The sequence below is a fragment of the Vanacampus margaritifer genome, chromosome 3, assembly GCF_051991255.1.
Source record: "Vanacampus margaritifer isolate UIUO_Vmar chromosome 3, RoL_Vmar_1.0, whole genome shotgun sequence".
NCBI lineage: Eukaryota > Metazoa > Chordata > Actinopteri > Syngnathiformes > Syngnathidae > Vanacampus > Vanacampus margaritifer.
In genome coordinates, this window is record NC_135434.1 from 14348528 (window position 1) to 14369094 (window position 20567).

The 20567-nt window shown below is 39.5% G+C and overlaps 1 protein-coding gene across 1 annotated transcript in view; it reads right to left on the reverse strand.

Moving 5' to 3' along the window:
* The window catches only part of sv2ca (synaptic vesicle glycoprotein 2Ca), a 34352-nt gene extending 14274 nt beyond the window's left edge, over positions 1-20078 (reverse strand). Inside the window, exons 1-3 of the mRNA XM_077562376.1 lie at positions 19916-20078; positions 12368-13052; positions 411-591 (exon numbers count right to left, since the gene is read on the reverse strand). Coding sequence (XP_077418502.1) covers positions 411-591; positions 12368-12974 — 788 coding nt within the window. The 5' untranslated portion in view covers positions 12975-13052; positions 19916-20078. The remainder of the gene's footprint in view (positions 1-410; positions 592-12367; positions 13053-19915) is intronic.
* Positions 20079-20567: the final 489 nt, after the last annotated feature.

The window sequence follows — 20567 nt, forward strand, 5'->3', positions numbered from 1 at the left end:
AGGAGCTCAGTCAGTTGTTCAGGTGTATTTTATGTTGGTGAATGTATATATAAAATTTAAAAAAACAAATATATAAAATTAAAAACAATCAAACTGAATGAAACTTTACATTGCATTACAACGGCAGGGGAAATAAATGTCTTGGGGCAAAACAGCTGATATATATTTAAAGTGTTTTACAGTCCCTATGCTGTAAAGGGGAAAGTGAATTAGACTTTAAGCGATCATTAAATTAAATTGATTCCAGCTTTTTCGTCAGCAAAGGAAGTAATAATGAGGATGAAGACAGTAACGCTTGATACAAAGGGATGCCAAGTAAACAGGAAAATGGAAACATCCCTGGTTTGACCTCCAAATCATTTCAGCAAACAAATTGGCCCTCGCGTGACTTCCAGTCTCAGCACTCTTACCCGAACCCTGCGGCGAGGCGACAAACAAGGAAGACGCCGTATCCCTGGACGAAAGACGACAGGAAGGCGAAGAAGCCGTTTGTGGACATGCAAATGAGGAGGCACTGTCTGCGGCCCACTTTGTCCGACATTCCTCCCCAAAAGAACGCTCCCAGCATCATCCCCAGGTAAACGATGCTCCCTGCAAAGGGAAGCAGAGAGACAGAGCTTGACTTTTGTGCGCTTTTCTTGTAAAGACCATCTTCAGAAACGATTCGACTGATTCACTTGTCATTGGAAAGGTTATTTACACGTGATGATTAATAATACATTCTTTTTGGGGGGAAACAATTAGTCTAAATACTCCTGTGAGTTGTTTCTCAGGATGTAATGTAACTGCATATTATGAACATATCTATAAACTTGATTAAATCAATTACTACTTCACTCCCTGCTTAACCTAACACATCTTCTCATAGGCACAAAAAGGTTTTAGAATCTAATCTTTATAACAACAACAATAAAATAAACAATTCTGCGGGCAAAGTGCGAAAAATTAAATGAAGCATCATTAGACTCGTGCCTTCATTAGTGCAGAATGTTCTTCCATATGGAAGCTGTTTTCAAAACAAAACAATAATAAACTGCAACCATTTTCAGCAAGTGATGTTCGATAATTGACATTGCTTGACTTTTTTTAAAGTTTGAGTTTGCATGTATTTGAACTTGTAACAGATTATGCTGACCCGCATGGGTACGTGTGCATGCGACCTCGAGTTACTTATGACATGAGAATATGCTTTAAATACATTTTCAGCACAATAACAATTCTGAGAATTTCTATGACAAATATATGAACCTGTGGTTCAATTCTTGTGAATTGTAGTTTTTTTTAAATTTATAAATATATCCTTGCTAGAAATTAATTGGTGTGTATGCACTTATTGCATCATTAAATTAATAGGTTAGTAACTAAAAACAATAAAAAAAAAATAATAATAATTGTGTCTATAGTCGACACATTGACGAATCTCATCTGCAGTCAATTGAGCATTTATGCCATGCAAATATTGATTCCAAAAAAACTCGAAGCTGATTGTAAAACCTACAGAAATGTTTTGCAAATGAAACGTGGTGCCAATGAACCTGAAACCAAAACCAGCAAACACTTTACTTGAACTGCATACTAGCGAGAACACATTCTAATCAATAATGTAATGTATTACGACTCTTTTAGTTTTAAAAATAGTTTTAAAAAAAGGAGTCACGAGACCATGTGCACAAATCTTGATAGCATATGGATAGCAAACTTGAGGCTGTGATATGCTGACCAACACACTGCGAACAGTATATGACCACGCAGTCAACTTTATTCATCCTCACTGCAATAAACCCAATGGCAATGTGCGTTTTACATACTCTCAGTGATGTCTGCAATGATCCTTTCCTTAGCTTTGAGCAAAATCAGCTGGGCTCTCTTGCTTCAGGGGTTAAAATCAAGCGAGATGTCACATTTAGCAGCACACTACTGTACATACTCCCCAGCAGTCTTTAATGTATACACGTCACATGCTGCGTTAGGAACGATGCAGAAATTGTGCGTCAGAGAAAACATCATATCTTACATCTTGCGTCTGCTTTATCAAGGGTTTACTGGCATAGACAGACAGGCACCAAATAGAACAACAAAGCACCTGCACTCCCTCCTACGTGCAGTGCATTAAAAGAGTTGACAAATGAATATACCCTACACAGGACAGTCAATTACGCAATGAATTTATCGATGTTCTGTCCAGCTTGCTGCACGCCAGCTCGGCGTATGATGTCAGCAACGCTGGCCCCAATAAAGAGCAGGGCAGTACATTGTAGTGTCACATATACTGGAGCTCAAAAATAACATCACGGAACAAAGAGAGAGGTCTGTCGCTAAATGCTAAATGGCCAAAAGAAAGGTTGGGAGTCATCTCAGGGCAACGTAATATTGTTTCTGTGGCCACAAGAAATGGGTTGTGAGTCTTGTAATTTTTCACTGCCTTTACAAAGATGACGCTACACACAATGTCAACATTTAATGGTCAACTCTCTGTATCATGCAGTGCAGTTGTACACCAAACGACAATTAGTTTGCTCTGGCAGAGTCAATAAAGACAAAGAAAAGGACAAATATATGAAAAGAAAAAGCAGGGTTTTTCCTGTGTACAAAATTCAGAGGCAGCCACCTCCACCTAAGGCCCCGTCAACACGAAAGCCAGTTTCAATGTATCCTCACAAGTTTCTTACCGTTTAGGCCGTTCGTCCACACGATGGCGCGGTTTCGGAGCTTGAAACCGATCACTTTTGAAACCGGGCTCCAGAGTGGAAAGATTTCAAAACGCGTCTGTCTGTACACCATATGTAGGATACTTCTACAGTGATGGCGTAATGGTCGCAGATTGATGACGTTTTGCGCCAATTCCCGCGTGACTGTCAACAACAATAGCGGATAGCCGTGTTGTAGTCGTTTTGCGCAGCCTCCTTAGCTTGCTTATGCTTTTGCAGCAAAATATAAAATAACGCTTTCCGTTAACTCCCTGTGGCTGCGCTACAGCGCCTCTACAGACTTGGCATGTACATTACAGCCGTTAAACATCCTCAGCGTCTTCTTTTGGACACATGCAAGTCTTGAAATGCTTCTGTGCGTACGAGATTTGTTTGAGGAACGAAGCCGGCATTGCTTCCGTCTGGACGGGGCCTAATTTGCTCGCCACCTCCAGCCTGAGCCACTGATATCGCTCAACACAAGCGCTCCAGCTGTGTTGATTGAGCTCGGCAGCAACGCATTTTAACTGCAGTGGCAGTAGTGCGCCGTCATGAAGACGCTATATCGATAGCAGTTCACCGGAAAGACCTGAACCAACAACCAAAGAAGAAACCGCTTTCTTTCTTTAATGTACCAAAGAAAAAACAGATCATGGAGCAACCGTTGTACACGCCCAATTCCTGGTTGTGAGGAATCGCTAAAGTCAGAAAAACATGGCAAAAATTAATGGCAACTTTGTATTCATATAATTTCACATTTCTAGTCGCTGATCGTAAAATGGCTGCAGGAAGGTGGCCGATAATTGTATAGGTCACCGCCGTGAGTACCGATACCATAAAATAAGACTGGTATTGGCACCGATACCGATACCTGGTATCGGTAGTCACCCATCATAGTCAGGAAGATACCACCTCTGCCTCATTTTGAGCTAGGAAAAAACCTGAAAAGTCATAATATACCAGAAAAAACTAAGAGAAAAAGGAACAAAATTAGTAGTAAAAACATAGAATTCATGCAACATTGCCCCTTTTCTCATCACAATAAAAAAATTTAAATAAAATAAAATAAAAAGAGTGTGTTCATTGTAACAATGATACTCCATCCTAGTTATAAGATCAAGCAGGGGTACCTACTGTTGTGGTCAGTGAGTGTACACTCTTCTTAATAGTACACATCTTACATCTCCCATGGTGCACATGATGGAGCGTAAAATAACACAGCATTGCGTCACACTGACTCTATAGTCAGCTAATCAATAGAGAACATATTTGAAATGATAAAGCTGGACAGCCAGGCATTTTAATTAATGAAACTTTAGGACTTTGTATGGTTACACACTGCTGCTCCGCCATTGATTTAGAGGAGAAAAAAATCCGAGACCTCTTATGTGTCGGCAGACAAAGAAGAGGAACAAAATCGATACACGTCAGCTCAGTTGAGCGTAGTTTAAAGACAAATTGCGGCTGACTGTGAAACCACCGAGAGAAGAAAAGCATCACTTCTGATACATTACACAGAAAACTGTATGAATGGAAGCCGGCTCGTACACAGGCATCATTGACGTGAATAAAATACAGCAGAATTTTTGACGCGGTGACCCATATGGACTCGGTGCGACGTCAGAAAATGACAGTTGTCAGGAGACTTGTCAGACTAAGCCAAAAGGTTTTGCCGGTGATACTGTGTGTTGGCGTGTCAAAACACATCACTCACAATATAAGACCAATTTAAATATGATATATATTTTTAAAAAAATTATGTTTTTAGTAAAAACAATAGGATTCTGTAATGTTGTGCATTATAAGAACATAAAGTAATGATGTAATTAAATATAATGTTACGAGTTAAAGGGGAATTAAAAAAAATATTTAAAATAAGTTCTATACAGTCCTACTAGCTTAAACACGGTATTATGATTAATACTTTGTTTGTGGATTATGAGTTAACCAGCAAAATCCACCTGTTTTTATCCATCTCATGGGGCGGCCATTTTGCCGACTCACAGTTGCACAGGGCTCAGGTAATGACCAATCAGGGCTCACCTGTTTCTGAAGCTGAGCCCTGATTGGTTGTTACTTGTGTCATGGTTCGGGTTAGGTTTTTGTTTAGTTTTTATTTTACTTTTGTCATAGTTTAGGTTTAGTTTGGGTTCTGTTTGATTTTGTCATGTTTTTTTTAAGTTTTTGTCATGATCTGTTGTGTTCTGTTTTTCCTTGCGCGTCTCCCTTGGTCTTGTTACGTGTAATCCTGGCGTGTCAACCAATCAGTGCCCTCAGCCAATCGTGTCTTGCCCCAGGTGTGTCTCGTTTTGTCGTTAGCGTCTGTGTGTATTTAGTCTCTTGTCTCTCCCGTTTGTCTGCATCGAATCGTTGTTCATTGTTGTTTTCCACCCAGTCATGCTGCTGGTTTGTTGCCTTGTTTTGGTGCTTAAATCCTATTTCACAAACACAATATTAATCAGAATGCCATGTTTGGACTAGTGTGGACACATACAACCTATTTTTGTAAAGAATATTTTGGGGTTGATTTCCCCTTTCAACAGTTAGCACCACATGTTTTTCTTCAATTCAATGGACATAGTACTGAGCACCATCGTACATGCACCTTAATTTGGCCAATCTTCCCCTTTGTTTCCTTTGATGAGATCGATCATCTTATGAAATTAATATTAGAAAGCCCATTCAGAGGAAGCCATGTAAGCCCACGGCTCCTGGATGTAACAATGTGTACCAAGGAAGTACAAATGAGATTCAAAACCATGAGAGGCAACAAAAGAAATAATGAATCCTAATGTTTGCTGTCCTATTACACCCCGAGAAACACCCTCCAAGCCCCGGGAGGGTGGTAGGAGAGCTGAGCTGCATTCAAGACCTCTTCTCTGATTTCATGCTTTGATGCTCATTGCTCTCAGCGTCAAGAACTGCTCCAGCACCACGCAAAAGAGCCTCCTTGCTTTATTCATAATCTTAATACGCCATCTAATGCAGTGGCACTTCTGCCTTCCTTTCTCTCTGCAACATCTACTTTCAGACCTCTGTTTAATTCCCTCTATCAGCTTTTATCCTTAATTTTCACTTTTATGTTGACTCGTACAGTAAAGTAAAATCCCACAAAGACATTTTCCTCTATAAAAGGTGCCTCCCCCTGGATTAGACTCCTGGACCCGGGATAATTTTGTGAAGACATAAAGATGCAGTTGGAATCAACTGGTTGTACAGCTTCAAATCTAGAAAGTTGATCAAATCTGTTAATAATGGAATAGAGATTGATTTACATTTTGCTGTTGAGAATTGAATAGTGATATATTTGAAAGAGAAACAACAGCAGCGTCATGAAAATGCAAGTTAATATAGTTAATGGATTTTTTTACATAAAAGATTTTGAGATGAAATATAAAGTATATTAAAAATAAATATAAAGTACATTAAAAAAATAAAAATAAAAAATAATAATTATTATTATTATTATCATTAAAAATGAGTAGAGTATTCGCAAACACTGACATAAAAGTTGAAAACACATGTTTAAACGGAAGGTCAAGTCAGTCTAAACACGGCTTTCTGATTTCATCCGTGCAATATGAATTAAGCAGAAAGAAGGAGCAGCAGCAATTTTTTCCATCTCACGGGGCCGCCATTTTGCTTTGTGCTGCCGCTTACAGTCAACTGAAAATAACATCAATGTGCCTAAGCGATCGGGTAACGACCAATCACGGCTTACTTGTTTTCTGGGTTTGGTCAAGTGACCAGCTGAGCCCATAGGAACTGTGATGTCATTTTCAGTCGACAACAAGTGGCGGTATAAGACAAAATGGCCGCCCCCTGAGATTGATCAAAACTGTTTAATTTTGCTGCTTAATTCATATTCCACAAACACAATATTAATCAGAAGGCCGTGTTTAGACTAGGGATGCCAACCATTTCCAAAATCTTTACAATCGCGGGAAGGTTTCCTACATGTTCACAGTGTGCAAAAATACAGTTTAATCATCATATATTTTCTTAAAATTTTCTCAGTCATAAGCTCCTTCTGCACTGAGGAGTGAGTAATCACGTTTGTATTACATTGTGTGCCACTTTGATCGGAAAAGTGATCAAAAGTCACTGCAGTGGGAATGGAATTCCAATGAAATCCACATGACAGTAGCCCATTGTAGGGCCTTGAGTGCAGGGTAAAAAAAAAAATATATATATATATATATATATATATATATATAAAAATGACTTATCAGCATCAGGAATGATCCAATATCTATTGCAGTAACATGTGAGAATAATTCCCATTGAATCAAATGACGTCCTAATGGGAGAGAGTCATTAGATATGGTTTACAAGCGACTGACATTGCTGGCCAAGCCCCTCCGGCCCCCCCACCCCGACGCCTTACGAGCCCACACATGTAGACACGTTCGTGGAGCTGCACTGCACAAGCGCTGGTAATCTCTGCAGTGATGCTGTCGTTTTACCGCAGTTAAGCTATGCTCAGCTGCTCTTGGACCCCGGAGCCCCGCATAGAGGGGCTGGCAACAGGGATAAAAAATAAAAAAAAGAGAGAGTGGGTAAAGGGGACTGCAGATGGAGATGGAGGTTGATCATACAAAAAAGAGCAGAGAGTAAAAAGGCTACAATTGATACTAAGATGAGGACAGGGTGAAAAGACGATATGCTGAACGTGAGGAGGGAGAGAAGTGACAATGAAGATGACGCAGAAGCGAGGGGGTGTATCATGACAAAAGTATAGCCCACGAGAATAAACAAGTAATGATAGGGGGATGCGTTCTTATTGTATTTTGTGCATAAGATGATGGTAAACCCTCTCGCTGGCAATGTTGGTGTGCTGAAGAGCACCAGTTGTGCCAGCGTCCCGCTCGGATCCTCCCACTCCTCCCTCCCCATTACTCCTCTTAACTTGGTAATCTCCCTACCTCAGGGTTGTCCCTCCTCCTTGCCGGTCCACTGTTCACCACACAACAGCTCATGGTGCATGTTTAATTCTCTCTTATACTCTTATTTAAAGTGTGTACTGCCATCATTATGAGCACACACGCATACATCGATTCACACACACACACACACACACACACACAAGACAATTCTACATCTTTCTTTTGCTTTTCATGTTTAACATTTATGTTTTCACATTTCAAATAACTGTTTCAGATTCAGTCTGTCATACATTTAATGTATCAAAATAAATGATACACTAGACCAGAGGGCCGATATCCTGCAGGTTTTGCATGTTGCCCTTCTCCAACACAGCTGATATATGATCAGCTCATTAGCAAGCTCTGCATAAGCCTGATAATGATCCTGTTGATTGGAATCAGCTTGTATTGGAAGTCAGAAACCTCCAAAACCTGCAGGACTGCGGCCCTCGAGGACCGAGATTGCCCACCTCTGCACTAGACACTTTAACTGGGTGCACCTGTCACATAGGTGCGGAGGTAGGACCTAAATGCAAGACACGGGAGTTGTGAAACTGAATCTTTATGTACAAAAATACAAAGTAACAAAAGAGAGCATGGCTGGATTGTGATGGACTCGAAGAAAAGGGTTGAGGTAAAAGCTCTATTTGAGAGAGCAGGCTGGATGCATGGAAGCAACCTTGAAAGGCAGAAAACTAACATGTAGGAGTCAGGATAGGAAAACAAAAAAAGAGTGACTAATACCAGACCATAGCTACTGCCATGGAAACTGACAATGTCATCATCACAAGGGACATTGCTACTGCCATGGAAACTGACAATGTCATCATCACAAGGGACATTGCAACTGTATAGCTACTGATAACTTCATCATCAAAAGGGACATAGATACTACATAGTAACTGACAAATTCACCATCACAAGGAACATAGCAACTGCATGGCAATTTACAACTTCATCATCACTAGAGACATAAAAACTGCATAGTAATTGATAAATTCATCACAAGGAACATACCAACTGCATGACAATTGACCAACGTAATCATCAAAAGGGACATATAATCTGCATAGTAACTGACTTATTAATCACAACTAGAGACATAACAACTGCATATCAACTGACAATTTCATCATTGTAGGACATAGCAACTGTCAACTTCATCATCAAAAGGGACATCAAAACTTCATAGCAACTGACAACTGCATAGTAATTGACAAATTCATCATCACAAGGGACATAGCAACTGCATGGCAATTGACAACTTCATCATCACTAGAGACAAAACAACTGCATAGCTACTGACAACTTCATCATCAGAACGGACTTAACAACTGCATAGTAACTGAAAAAATAATCATCACAAAGGGGACATATCAACTGCATAGCAACTGACAACTTCATCATCATAAGAAGGGGAGAGCGGGGATCTAACAGCCGACCTACTGGTTACTGAACGACCGTCTCTACACCCTGAGCCACGGTTGCCACATTATTATAATTGTAGTTCGTATAGTGGTGTAGAATTGCATCGCATCCTAACTTTCTCGTTTAATGCATGTCTTTATTATACTCTATGTACAATTCATATACAATGCATCATAGCACTGCAATATTATTTGTTGTTGGCTTACTATTATACAGCCAATTAGACCTGTTTTGCACTCAAGAATTTTTTTATTTGATCTAATCCAGACACAACATTTGAATTTCATTTTACATTTCAACCTTTTGTAATGATAAGCCAAAGGATATTCTCATTAGTACATTAGGATATCTTATGCATCTTACAGCTGCATATTCTAGTCATCAGATTTTAACTTTGCTTTTTCCTGCCCATCAAGCCACTTGAATATTAATTACCATGGCACCTTTGAAACATTTTTTGTTGCCTGTAATTAGGTGTAATTAAACTGAAAACTCCTAATGGATGTCAACAAGGTCCTAGTAATCACACAATCCAAGCTACCTATACTAACATACTCGCACACATATACACCAATCACATTCACCTCAACAGGGAGGACCCTCCAGGCAATCTGTAAGGGGAACAAAGAGGGGAGAATGGAGGAGGACCACTAAGTAAAAGAGAAGCATTGAGAAAGGAGGGCGAGAGGGAGGGACAGAGGGTGAGGGATGGAGTCACGAACAAGGACGAGCTGAGCGTATCGAGCATGAATGCCTACGAGATCTCGCTTGACTAGAGAGGAAGAAAAGCGCTTGCGTGGATACTTGGAAAGGGACAGAAAAATCAAGATGTAACATTTCAACCATGGGGATAGAATGACAGCCACAAAGACATAGAGCAGTGGTTCTTAACCTTGTTGGAAGTACTGAAACCCATTTTTTCAAATTCAAAACAGTACAGGGTTTCCCGGTGAACAAAATGAAACATCAAATCTGGCTCGCTTTATTTTTTTAACCAATTCAGAAACTATTGTGGTTTTGTATCCCCATCTCCATGCAGCTGAAAGTGTTTCTTTAGCTTTGCAAGATAGCTAGTTGTGCTGGACTAGAATTGCTCAACTTTTCATTGCACTTAGGACAGGGGTCAGCAACCTCTACTGTCAAAAGAGACATTTTAGGCCAAATAAATAACGGGAAAAAATCTGTCTGGAGCCGCAAAACCTTATGAACATTGTGATCAACGAAACAGTATGGATGTTTTGTGGTAATGTTTTGCCCTTTTGGACCTTTTTTGGCAATTTTTTGACATTATTTTCTGCCTTTATTTGCTACCAATTTTCTGATATTTTTGGCAATTGTGTGGACATTTTATGGTAATTTTGGGGATTTCTCCTTTTGTTTTGGGACATTTTATAATTACTTTTTGAAATCTAAAGCGTTAATTCATTAACGCATATGTAAATATAAAAAAATATACAGTATATTAATATCTACCTTTTTTTTTAGAGATCCACAAGGAGCCAGAAACCGCCAGACCCCTGAGCTTGGATGTTGACTCCCATCACTCACCTCAACTAACTATATATTCATATTCATAGAGCACTTTAAAACAACCACAACTGTTTTCTCAAGATGGAGCCAAGGGGCATCAGATACAATGAAAACAGCAGAGGCCCCAGAATTGAACCCTGTGGAACACCATGTCTTCATATGGGCTGTTTTGTACACCAGGGCAGAGTTCTACTTTCTTTCTTTATTTATTGATTGATTTATTGATTGATCGATTGATTGATTGATCGATTGATTGATCGATTGATTGATCAGGGGCAGATACCACAAGTTTCACTTATTTCTGTCCCTTTTCATTTATTTTTTAAAGAATGAAATACATAAACATTTAATTGAAAATTGAATTTAATTGAGTTATCTTGGATGTCTTTTTTCCAAAATATGAAATCTTACAGCAGTATCTCTCGGTTGATTTATTGCTGTAGAAAGGTAGCTTCTATACTTGATGCAAACGACAGCATATCCTCAATGTACAGTATATCTAAGGCTGTTTTGTGTGCCACTTCAGTACACTGACACAGTGAGTGAGTGAGTCATTCCCTGTGCACGACATTGTGATGATGGATTACACGTACAGCCATCAGGACTGTTGGGGCTGCTGCTCAGCACACTGGGAAAGCAATATTCGTTACCCTCTTAATCCTGATACAAGACTAGCAAACTGGAAGCCTGTTTTTTCATACCTGACACAAATAAAGACTGAAGCATGACATGCTTGCATACAATACATGCAAGTGGCACTAATCATTTGGTTTCTGGACAAAGGCAGGTGCTGCTTAGTGATTAAAGTGGAGACTGGAGGATTACAGGTTCAGAAACTCTGGACCAAAAATATAGAGGACGGGAATTCCTTGTGTATTTTTATACATATACAGTAAATAGGTCAGTTAAATTTCCAGTGTTCGATCAAATATGCAGCAAGCAGTGTTGTTTTAACACTGTTAAGATAAAAAGTTACACTGTCAGAGTAAATTTCCTTGAGTGTTGGGGTGGATGTTGGGTGTAACCTGAATAGCACTACCTTGAGTGTTAAATTGACCACACCCTCATTTGCGGCGAAGAAGAAACTTTCTAAATTTCCAGCACGCGGTCGACATTTCAATAGCGATACATAAGTTGTTGTTGTTGGGGTGGTGGTGTTCAGTGAGTGGTCGTCTCACAACCCTGAGAGTATGGGTTCGATCCTTGCACTTGCACTTGCATACTATGTCAAAGTATCTTTGAGCAAGATGCTGAACCCCAGTTGCTCTTGATGCTGTGCCATCAATAGTCAAAATGTAAAGTGCTTTGGGGGCCTTGTAAGGAGGAAAAACGCTATATAGATGAAGTACCATTTGCCAGAGTAAAATGTAGTTTGAGTTAAATTTGTACTTTCAACACAGGTTCACAATTTCACTCTACCAATGAGTTACATTTTTAGACTTTTGGAAGTGTAAATTTAACTCAGAACTGGTGAGAACTATATAAACTCAGGGAAAGTGTTAAATTTAACACTATGGGAGTTCAATTTACACTTCCGATTCTACTGTGTAATTGGCCAATACATCTGATTTTGATTTTACAATATTCATTAACTTGTCACTTGTGACTTGACTATAAATGTGGCGATTCAATACATATCTCGATATATGGGGTGCAATACGAATAGAAGCCAACCAAAACAGTTTCCTGATTCAAATCGTTTTTTGTTAAACACCTACTGGCATGTTTGGTATATCGTTTTCAAAGGTAAGACACATCACATGGAAACATACACATACTGTAAACATTTTTACTCACCCAACCATCCTGAGCTGGAATCAGGTACGCACATGTCTGTTTCAGCGCTTGGAAGCACAAAGCCCACCACGAACACCTCGACGCCATCCGACATGAGGGCCAGTCCGAGAACCAGGAACAGCTGCCACTGGAACCTCCCGTGGCCGCACTCTTGGATGATGAGCTCGTACTGCTGCGCCAGCTCTTCCTCATCCGCCTGTCGCTCCTGCTCCAGCTCCTTTCGGTCCCTCATCGCGTCCGACATGGGTTGCCCAAGGGCCACTTGGCCCTCCTTATGCTTCCTGTCACCAGTGGAGGGAACCCCCTGGTACTCGCCCTCGTAGATCTCGTCCTCATCGTCGTGGCCTTCAGTGGCGTCGCTGGAGCCCTCGTCGTTGTCATGGTAACCCTCTCCATCTTGCCTAGGTGGATTCCTGTAGAAATCCTCGTTGTCGTCGTCGTCGTCCGCATCGTCCTGGAATTGTGAATAGTTGTGGTGGGATGAATACTCATCTGCAGCTCGGTCCACCACTTTGTTGACCTTCTTTGTCGCCTGCCGCTTTGCCTCCTTGACCATATCCTTGGCCCCTTTAACCAGGGAAGTCCTGTTATTGTAAGTGTCCTCCATTCTGGCTAAGCCAGTTGATATACAGGGAAGAAGAGCAAGAAGGGCGGGTTCACGCTGGGACTGGTCAGCTCAGTCGGTCTGAAAAAGCAGCAAGGAACACAACTCATTAGTGTGCTGTTACCACAAGAAAAGAAAAAAAACACAATGTTTGTCGTAATCTAAAGGAAAGCTCAGAGAGGTGGCCACGTTTAAAAATACAAAGCGAGGATTTCCTAATGCTGCCCAACCAAACCTCATACAGATCCATAATTATGACGAACCCCTTATGAACAGGTGACATCACATTCTCTAAGGACTTTAAATCATGTGAAGACAATGTCGTGCTTGTGTTGCATTGATTTTAATAAAATATCCAGGATTGCTCCCTATTTCTTGCTTTGCCTTTGGGTAAAAATAGCAAAGCACTTAAAACAGTGGTTCTTAAGATGGATTCAGGGTGAGTCAGTCTCAGTGGTTTAGCCTATCTGTGCTGCAGGGAATTTGGTGCGCTCAGTAGTCGACTAGTGGCTGTTGTGATGGTGCGTCGAGTAATTCCTTTAACATTGCAATCCCTTCGTACTATGTCGAGCCAAAAAAGAAAGTGGTTGGACGATTCGAATATGTGCAATATGAATTCACATGTATAACGGAACACATGGTGTTCCACAGGGTTCAATTCTAGGGCCTCTGCTGTTTTCATTGACCCTGGGTTCCATCTAGGGATACACGATAATATCGGTGGCCAATAATTATCGTCAATTATCGACCAATTTGACGTTATACAAATAAACCAGGCAATAAAGAAATCCTCAGATAATAATAGACTTGCCGCCTTGGTCCATCTGTTGTGGTTTAGGCTGAAGTTGTGTCAAACTCCTCAACCCCCCCCCCCCCCCCCCCCTCTCCTATGGTACTGTTGCACATTTGTGAGGTTCACGGATGCATCATGGCAACATGGCAGTCGCCAGTGTGGGCTTTCTTTACTATGTCTCCCCAAAATGTAACCCTTGCAGTTATTTGTTGTATTTTTAAAACATGATTGTTTTGTTTTGACAAACTCAAAATGACTTACTGGTTGTCTTTGAAGCAGAGATATGAATAAAATTCAGCTTCATGGTGCGTTACACAATGTTTCAATGTATTTAACATGTTGGACTTATAATAGGACTCGAAAGTATATTTGTATTCAAGTTAATTATGCAAACAATTATCGGCATACTTCGGTTATCGACATTGGCTCTTTCTAAATGATTGGTTTATCGTATCAGTTGAAAATAGCATCCCTAGTTCCATCTTAAGAAAACAGCAAGATGTGACCAAAAAAAAGTGACTTTGAAACCAAGTATGATTTATTATTTCATGTTGCATTTAATACACTATGTAACAAATGTACACAGCAACACGTCAGCACAATAACACGCAACATGGTTGAAGAGGGCCTTTCCCAACCAATGCTAATGAATGGGAGGCCCCAGTCTAATGTAATTTTACGCTCAACTATGATTCACAATTCAACATCCCAGATCGGAAGTCAGGCCTGCTGTCTGCTTCTCATTATCTTTATGGCAGGCGAACACACATTAAAACAGAAATTGGCAATTCCTTTTGAAATTGCATGTGGCTGTTGAGAAATGCTGACGCCAAAGAAATGAAGGGAGGCCTATAATGATGGTTAATACGTCATAGTATAATTCGCTATCCCCAGCTATCGTGCCTACATGCCTGTGAGAGACTGAGTAGTATAGGGAGATATGACCAGGGGTGCCTGTTGGGAATGATCAAATGAATTGAAATTCATTTGTGCAAAAAATTATTTCTTAATTCGATTTTTATTTTTATTTTTACATCTATCGATGTCAACAACATCTGAAGGTGACGGGCAGAACACTTAAATGCTCTTCCATTACATTGTAAAAGCGAATAGTAAACCATTCGAGAAATAAATTCTACGAATTTTAGCCAAAAACGTTGAGGTAATGGTTGAGTGATGTAAACATAAAAGTGGCACAAGCTCACAGAAATAGTAGTGCTTAAGTTACCTTACTCTGAAAATCTGAGTTGTCATTGGAATAAAAAAACTGCAGGAGGCCAATTGTGGCTACTTCACTCAACTTTGCTTTCATTCTTTATTGCCCAATTTACCAAAATATAGAATGATAAATAGGTTTAAGACTCATTCAGTTATTGGGGTGACATGGTTAATTTGGTAGAGCGGTCATCTTCCAACCCAAAGGTTGTGGGTTCGAACCGAAGCCCCTGTAACTATGTCCAAGTGTCCTTGAGCAAGATATAACCCACGGTTGCTCCTGATGTGAATGGCGAGATCGTCTTAAAGCGTTTCTTTGAATTCTTGAAAGTTTCACTATATAAGTGAAAAACAAATTGCCATTACTTGCAGTCATACCGACTTTTTTATTTATTATTATTATTTAATTTTTTATTATTATTATTATTATTATTGATGGTTGTGACATTCACAGCTTTTTCTTCTAATTCAGAAAAATCGAAATGGATTCGTAGCATTTAGGAAAAGAGCTCTTCACTTATTTACTTAGAATTAGCTAAGACTAAATCATCTCTAGACTGACTTAAGTGTAGGGCAAGGAGATCAGAGCTGTCCAGAGTGCACCCTCCACATGCATCTCAGGGCTGTTCACCACAGCCTCTAATGAACACTGAAGCCTTGTCAGGAGAACACAAATCACAGGGCCAGCTCCAGCTCCCATAATGCAATTTTACTGGACAAAATGACACTGCTGATTCAAGGTGACTCCACTAATCTCTTTGGCTCATTGGATGTTTTCTGTGGTTATGAGCAAGGACCAATAATTTTTTTTTTAATGCCGCCACTGGCATCAGCGATGGTTTGGATTGTCGTAAGAATTAATCAAATGGCAGCTTTTTGGCAATTGAAGTGGTGCCATTTATCAAGCAAAGAACCATTATGGTAACTTAAGTGGGTGTAAAATGTCCTAATTTCTCCCAGATACAGTGAAAAAGGAATTTTGAATGTAAACATAGAACCGTTTTCTACTTCTCAGTTTAAAATAGTAAAGTAAATGGTGTTTTATTTTTGATGATGTGCATACAGTGATCGCTTCTGGCTAAATAGCAAATGAAACGACTCCAGAAAGACACTTTGTACTGCGTAAAATAACAGCCAGGGGTGTGTCAAAGTTCAGGACCAAGACTGCCACCACGCATACATTGCTGCAGGATTAGGCCATGTTGCTTAAACAAACTGTTCTTTTTTTTCCCTTGAGTCAATGCACATTGACAAGCATGCTCACACAGCTCCTGGTGGTGTCTGCCTGTCAGAAAATCAATGGAGTGCATGGTGAGGTGTGCTGTCAGGCGTGATGAAGCTCAGAAGACACCAGAGCTCACAGAAGACCACCTGACCGCAGAAGAAGAGGCCCCCGACTGCGCGCGCAGCAACAGGAGCAATCGCAATCAAACTAGCGCTTGCAAACAAGACAGCAGTAGTGCTGTTTTGCCATCTTTCATGTTCTCACCTATTATTCCCACCACCGATATATTATATTTTCATTGCCGTACCATATATGGTCATGTTGTCATATCATGATTTGTATGAGTTTGGGTTTTGTTCCTTTCTCGCCTAAACTCAGCTGGCATAGGATTCTTTACGAGCGACACTAATGAGGACAAGTGCTACAACAGCTGTGTCAAATATATGGCCCGTGGGCCAGAAGCGGCCCGTCAGAGGGTCCAATTTGGCCTGTGAGGACAGAACACAAACTGCAGTTTTTCACAAAAATTTACTGTTGTTGCTAATTTTGTCCACTTAAATGACATCCTGAAATTTGGCTGCGCTCATTATTAAGAAATTTCAGAATACTCTGCAATAAGAAAATGCCAATTAGGAATATTTTCTGACTTAATTAGTACACATAAAACAGGAAATAGTTTTGACCTGTTGTTATTAATATCTTATTAGGATATGGACATTCTGGTCCGGCCTACGCCCCCGAGCTAAAGAATGGATGGGAGGAATTTGTTTCATTTTGAGTTGGGGCATTTTTTTTAGAGCATTATGTATTGATAAAAATAACAAAATTTAGGTATAAATTATAAATGGGTGTCTATAAAGCATTACAATTTAGTGTGGGCCGAGATTTATAATGTCTTTGGGGAGAAGTGCGCTTTGAGTGCCATTTAATGAATTAATGATCTCCTACATATTTCTCAATCAATCAATTGTGTAGCACAATTGCGAAAAGCTACATTTATTTTTAACTACCTATATGTGGTGTTCAATGGGTGTTGCTTTTAAATTGTTTTCGACATCAAGTAAATACAGTAGAATCTATTTCACCACTGTTATACATTTATCAGTGGGTAATTTCAAATGTTTTTGTTTTTTTTAATTCAACTTCAGCCCTTTGAAATACATTCACCGCCACAAACACCTGACGGCTGGTTTGCTCTATTAGCATCAGCTAGGAGCAGGTCCAATCTCTAAATGGGCAACACTGCAAGTAATCCCATCAAAATGGAGAAGTCGTGGCCTCATCTGGAGGAGACGCTTCCAGAATGGGAAGTCTTCCATTAGGATGGCATTATTGAATGATAGTGCATGTGTTTGTGTGTTATAGTGAGTGATGGGGTTTGACAACACAGAAACAAAAAGAGAAACATGTATAATCTAAATTGTGGCATGTCACAGTAAGTCGAGTTATAAATGGTGTTTTTAAATGAGCGATTTCCCATCTGAGAAAACAGAAGCATTAAATAAAGCGTATTGCAAATAAATCTCATGACATGCAGATTAATCAGGAAGATATATCAAAAAGTAATGAAGAGTGAAAAATGTCTACCTGCTACGAGCTGTGTTTTGCTGAAACCATATCAGTATTTGCATTAACTAACTTACCACTTAAGGCACATAAACACAAGGGTAGTAGCCAACCATTCTTCATTGACAGAACTCTGATTATTAATCAACCTCCTGTGCGTTTTATAACAACCTAAAAAAAACACTTTCAATTTTTTTTTAATGGTTTTCATTGAAGAGTAAACATTTGTTAAGTACGTAACCAGTTAGATCTCAAATTACATATGAGTCATAGAAACTGTTAATAATCCTGAACGAAGTTATTAATGAAATAAAAACAAAATTTGCAACAAAAAAAGTGATTAAAAAAAAGAACTGAATCTCCATTTTGTGTTTATAAAACTAATTCAAACTATAATTCTAATGAAAATGTCCATTTATTTTATTTTATATTTATTTCGTGTGAGTGTAAAAAAGGTCGAACAGACATTCAAATCATAGTTTGCATTTTTTTCATCACACAATATTTATTGACCTTTTTTTTTTTAAAATCCACAAATATGCCATGTAGGCTACTAAAATGCTAAAACTAATCATTTTAGAAAAATAAAAAGTCATCTCTAAAAATGCACTTCTATTTCAAACTGGATCTTCTTGTCTATATTTAGTGGGTTTCTCATTGTCAGATAAATGCAAAAGCTCTTCAGGCCATTTGGCGATAGGGATCGTTAACCATAATCTAAACAAAATAATGAAACATCTGCTGAATCTCTTGATTGTTTGTCAAGATAACTGAGAGGAACAATCTTTTTGTGGTGCTTTTGTTTCTGCTTCGCTGCCCCAGGCATTACAGGCTGTATTCGATCACAATGAGTAAATTGCAAAGGGAGTCCCTTGTGAGCTTCTTTTATGTTGCTTAATGTTTAAGTTTTAAGGAAATGACAGGCCAGAGTATAAAAAAACGGGCATGAGTGTTCCTAGCTCAATTGTGCTAAGATTATTGTTTACACTATGTTGATATCTTCGTACAAAAAGGGGCGAATTGCAAGCTTCTTGCTGGATATATAATATGATGGGAGCGTGCCATTTTGGATTTGGACGGGGAACACGACACAAACAGAGAATACAGGAAATCAATTCTACTTAAAAAAAAAAAAAAAGTTGAAAAATTGCAGAGCACCAAATTTGTGTTTGTTAGTTGGTAAGCTAGTTTGTGGTTCATGGAGATAACGTGAAACACTAGCAATAGGCGCATAGGACACTAACAATTGCATTATGGAGAGGGGGGGAGGGGGGGTGAAAGAAAGCAATTTTCACAGCACCAAAATTGCTTTCTTTCTTGCACATTTGCAACCCTAGAACCAAGTTGAAAATTTTAATAGGTTTTTCACAGGATTTTGGTAGCCAACAACCCATCAAAAAATATATATATATATTTTTGAATATTCCAACTGTAAATACAAGAGGACAAAAGTGGAGCATCGTGTTTACAGATCTCACAAAGCACTTCTTTGCCACAGGTTTCCAGTTGAGCGGTTGCGAGCCTGTCAATCGTTTATTAGCCTCACGAGGTGCAATTGACGGGCGAGTCGGTTGCCTTTTCCCACATCCTTTCCTCTTTTTGGCAGAGTGCTCCAACTGCCCCAGGGCAGGCGGCTGCATTGCTCTACAGACTCTAACTCCACAGTCTACAACCTGAAAAACTCTACTCCTATCAAGCGGAAGTATCTCAATCTCACCAAAATCAGGGAATGAACAAATACACTGCAAAAACTCATCAAGAATGTTTCCAATTACAGTCCGTCTTAAACTTTTAAACATGGCGCAGACAAGCAATTCCCCGACTCCGAGTCGCCATGAATTGAAATATAATAAATGAAAACTGGAAAGAAAATTCTTAATAATCAAATTAAATTATTAACTGTAGCCCACTTTCACAAATGATGCCAGTTGCATCGCCAGTAGCCATCTTGCAACTTTTAACAAATAAATCGCAAAAATATCAATAATCCTTTTTGTTTAACCCAACACTAAAAGCATTCATAAATATAGCTACAAAAATAAAATGGATGTTTTTCACTTTAACTTTTCAGCTGACAAAGATAAAACATTCAACATGAGACTAATGAGTCTACCAACTTGAAGATGTTGAGAAAAAAAGACTTACCATCATTTATGGCAATAAAAGTAGATAGATCTTCTCAAAAGCCATTGTTGGATGTATGTTGAATAAATCTCATGGGCATTTCTTTAACAAAGAAGTGGATCCGACGTAAATGAAGTGCACAACGTGATTTTTTTTCTCCCCCCTCCCCGACGCAGTGCTCTCTCGCTGCAGTACTTCAGAAGAGGAGACGGAAGCAGAGGGATGGAGGCTGGTGGGAGGGAGGGAGGGAGGGATGCAGGGATGGATGCAGGGAGGAGAGCAGCGTAATCAATAATTGCATTTCATTGAGTGATGCGGGTAATTCCGTCTGATGGAACAATCTAGTTAGGTGGCTAGATGACGTGGGCAGACGCATGGCACACAAAAATAGGTCCAATTCAAACTGGTTGGAACTGGTAAGACGTGGCTTTTTAGTCAAGCCTACAGTTTGGATGTGAAAATATCAAAAATTGTCATGTCCAGTTCATTTTGGAGTAAAAAGTCAAAGTCTAAGAGTTTTTATTTTATTTTATTTTGTTCTGTGTCATAATTTTCTGTTACTGGAGGTTACAATTGGAGATGTGGGCATGTGTCGGAACATTGTATGAAAATTGTATGAATAACTAGAAAAATTCCGGCGGAAATTTTGAATGGGACTGCTGACTCTTGTAAA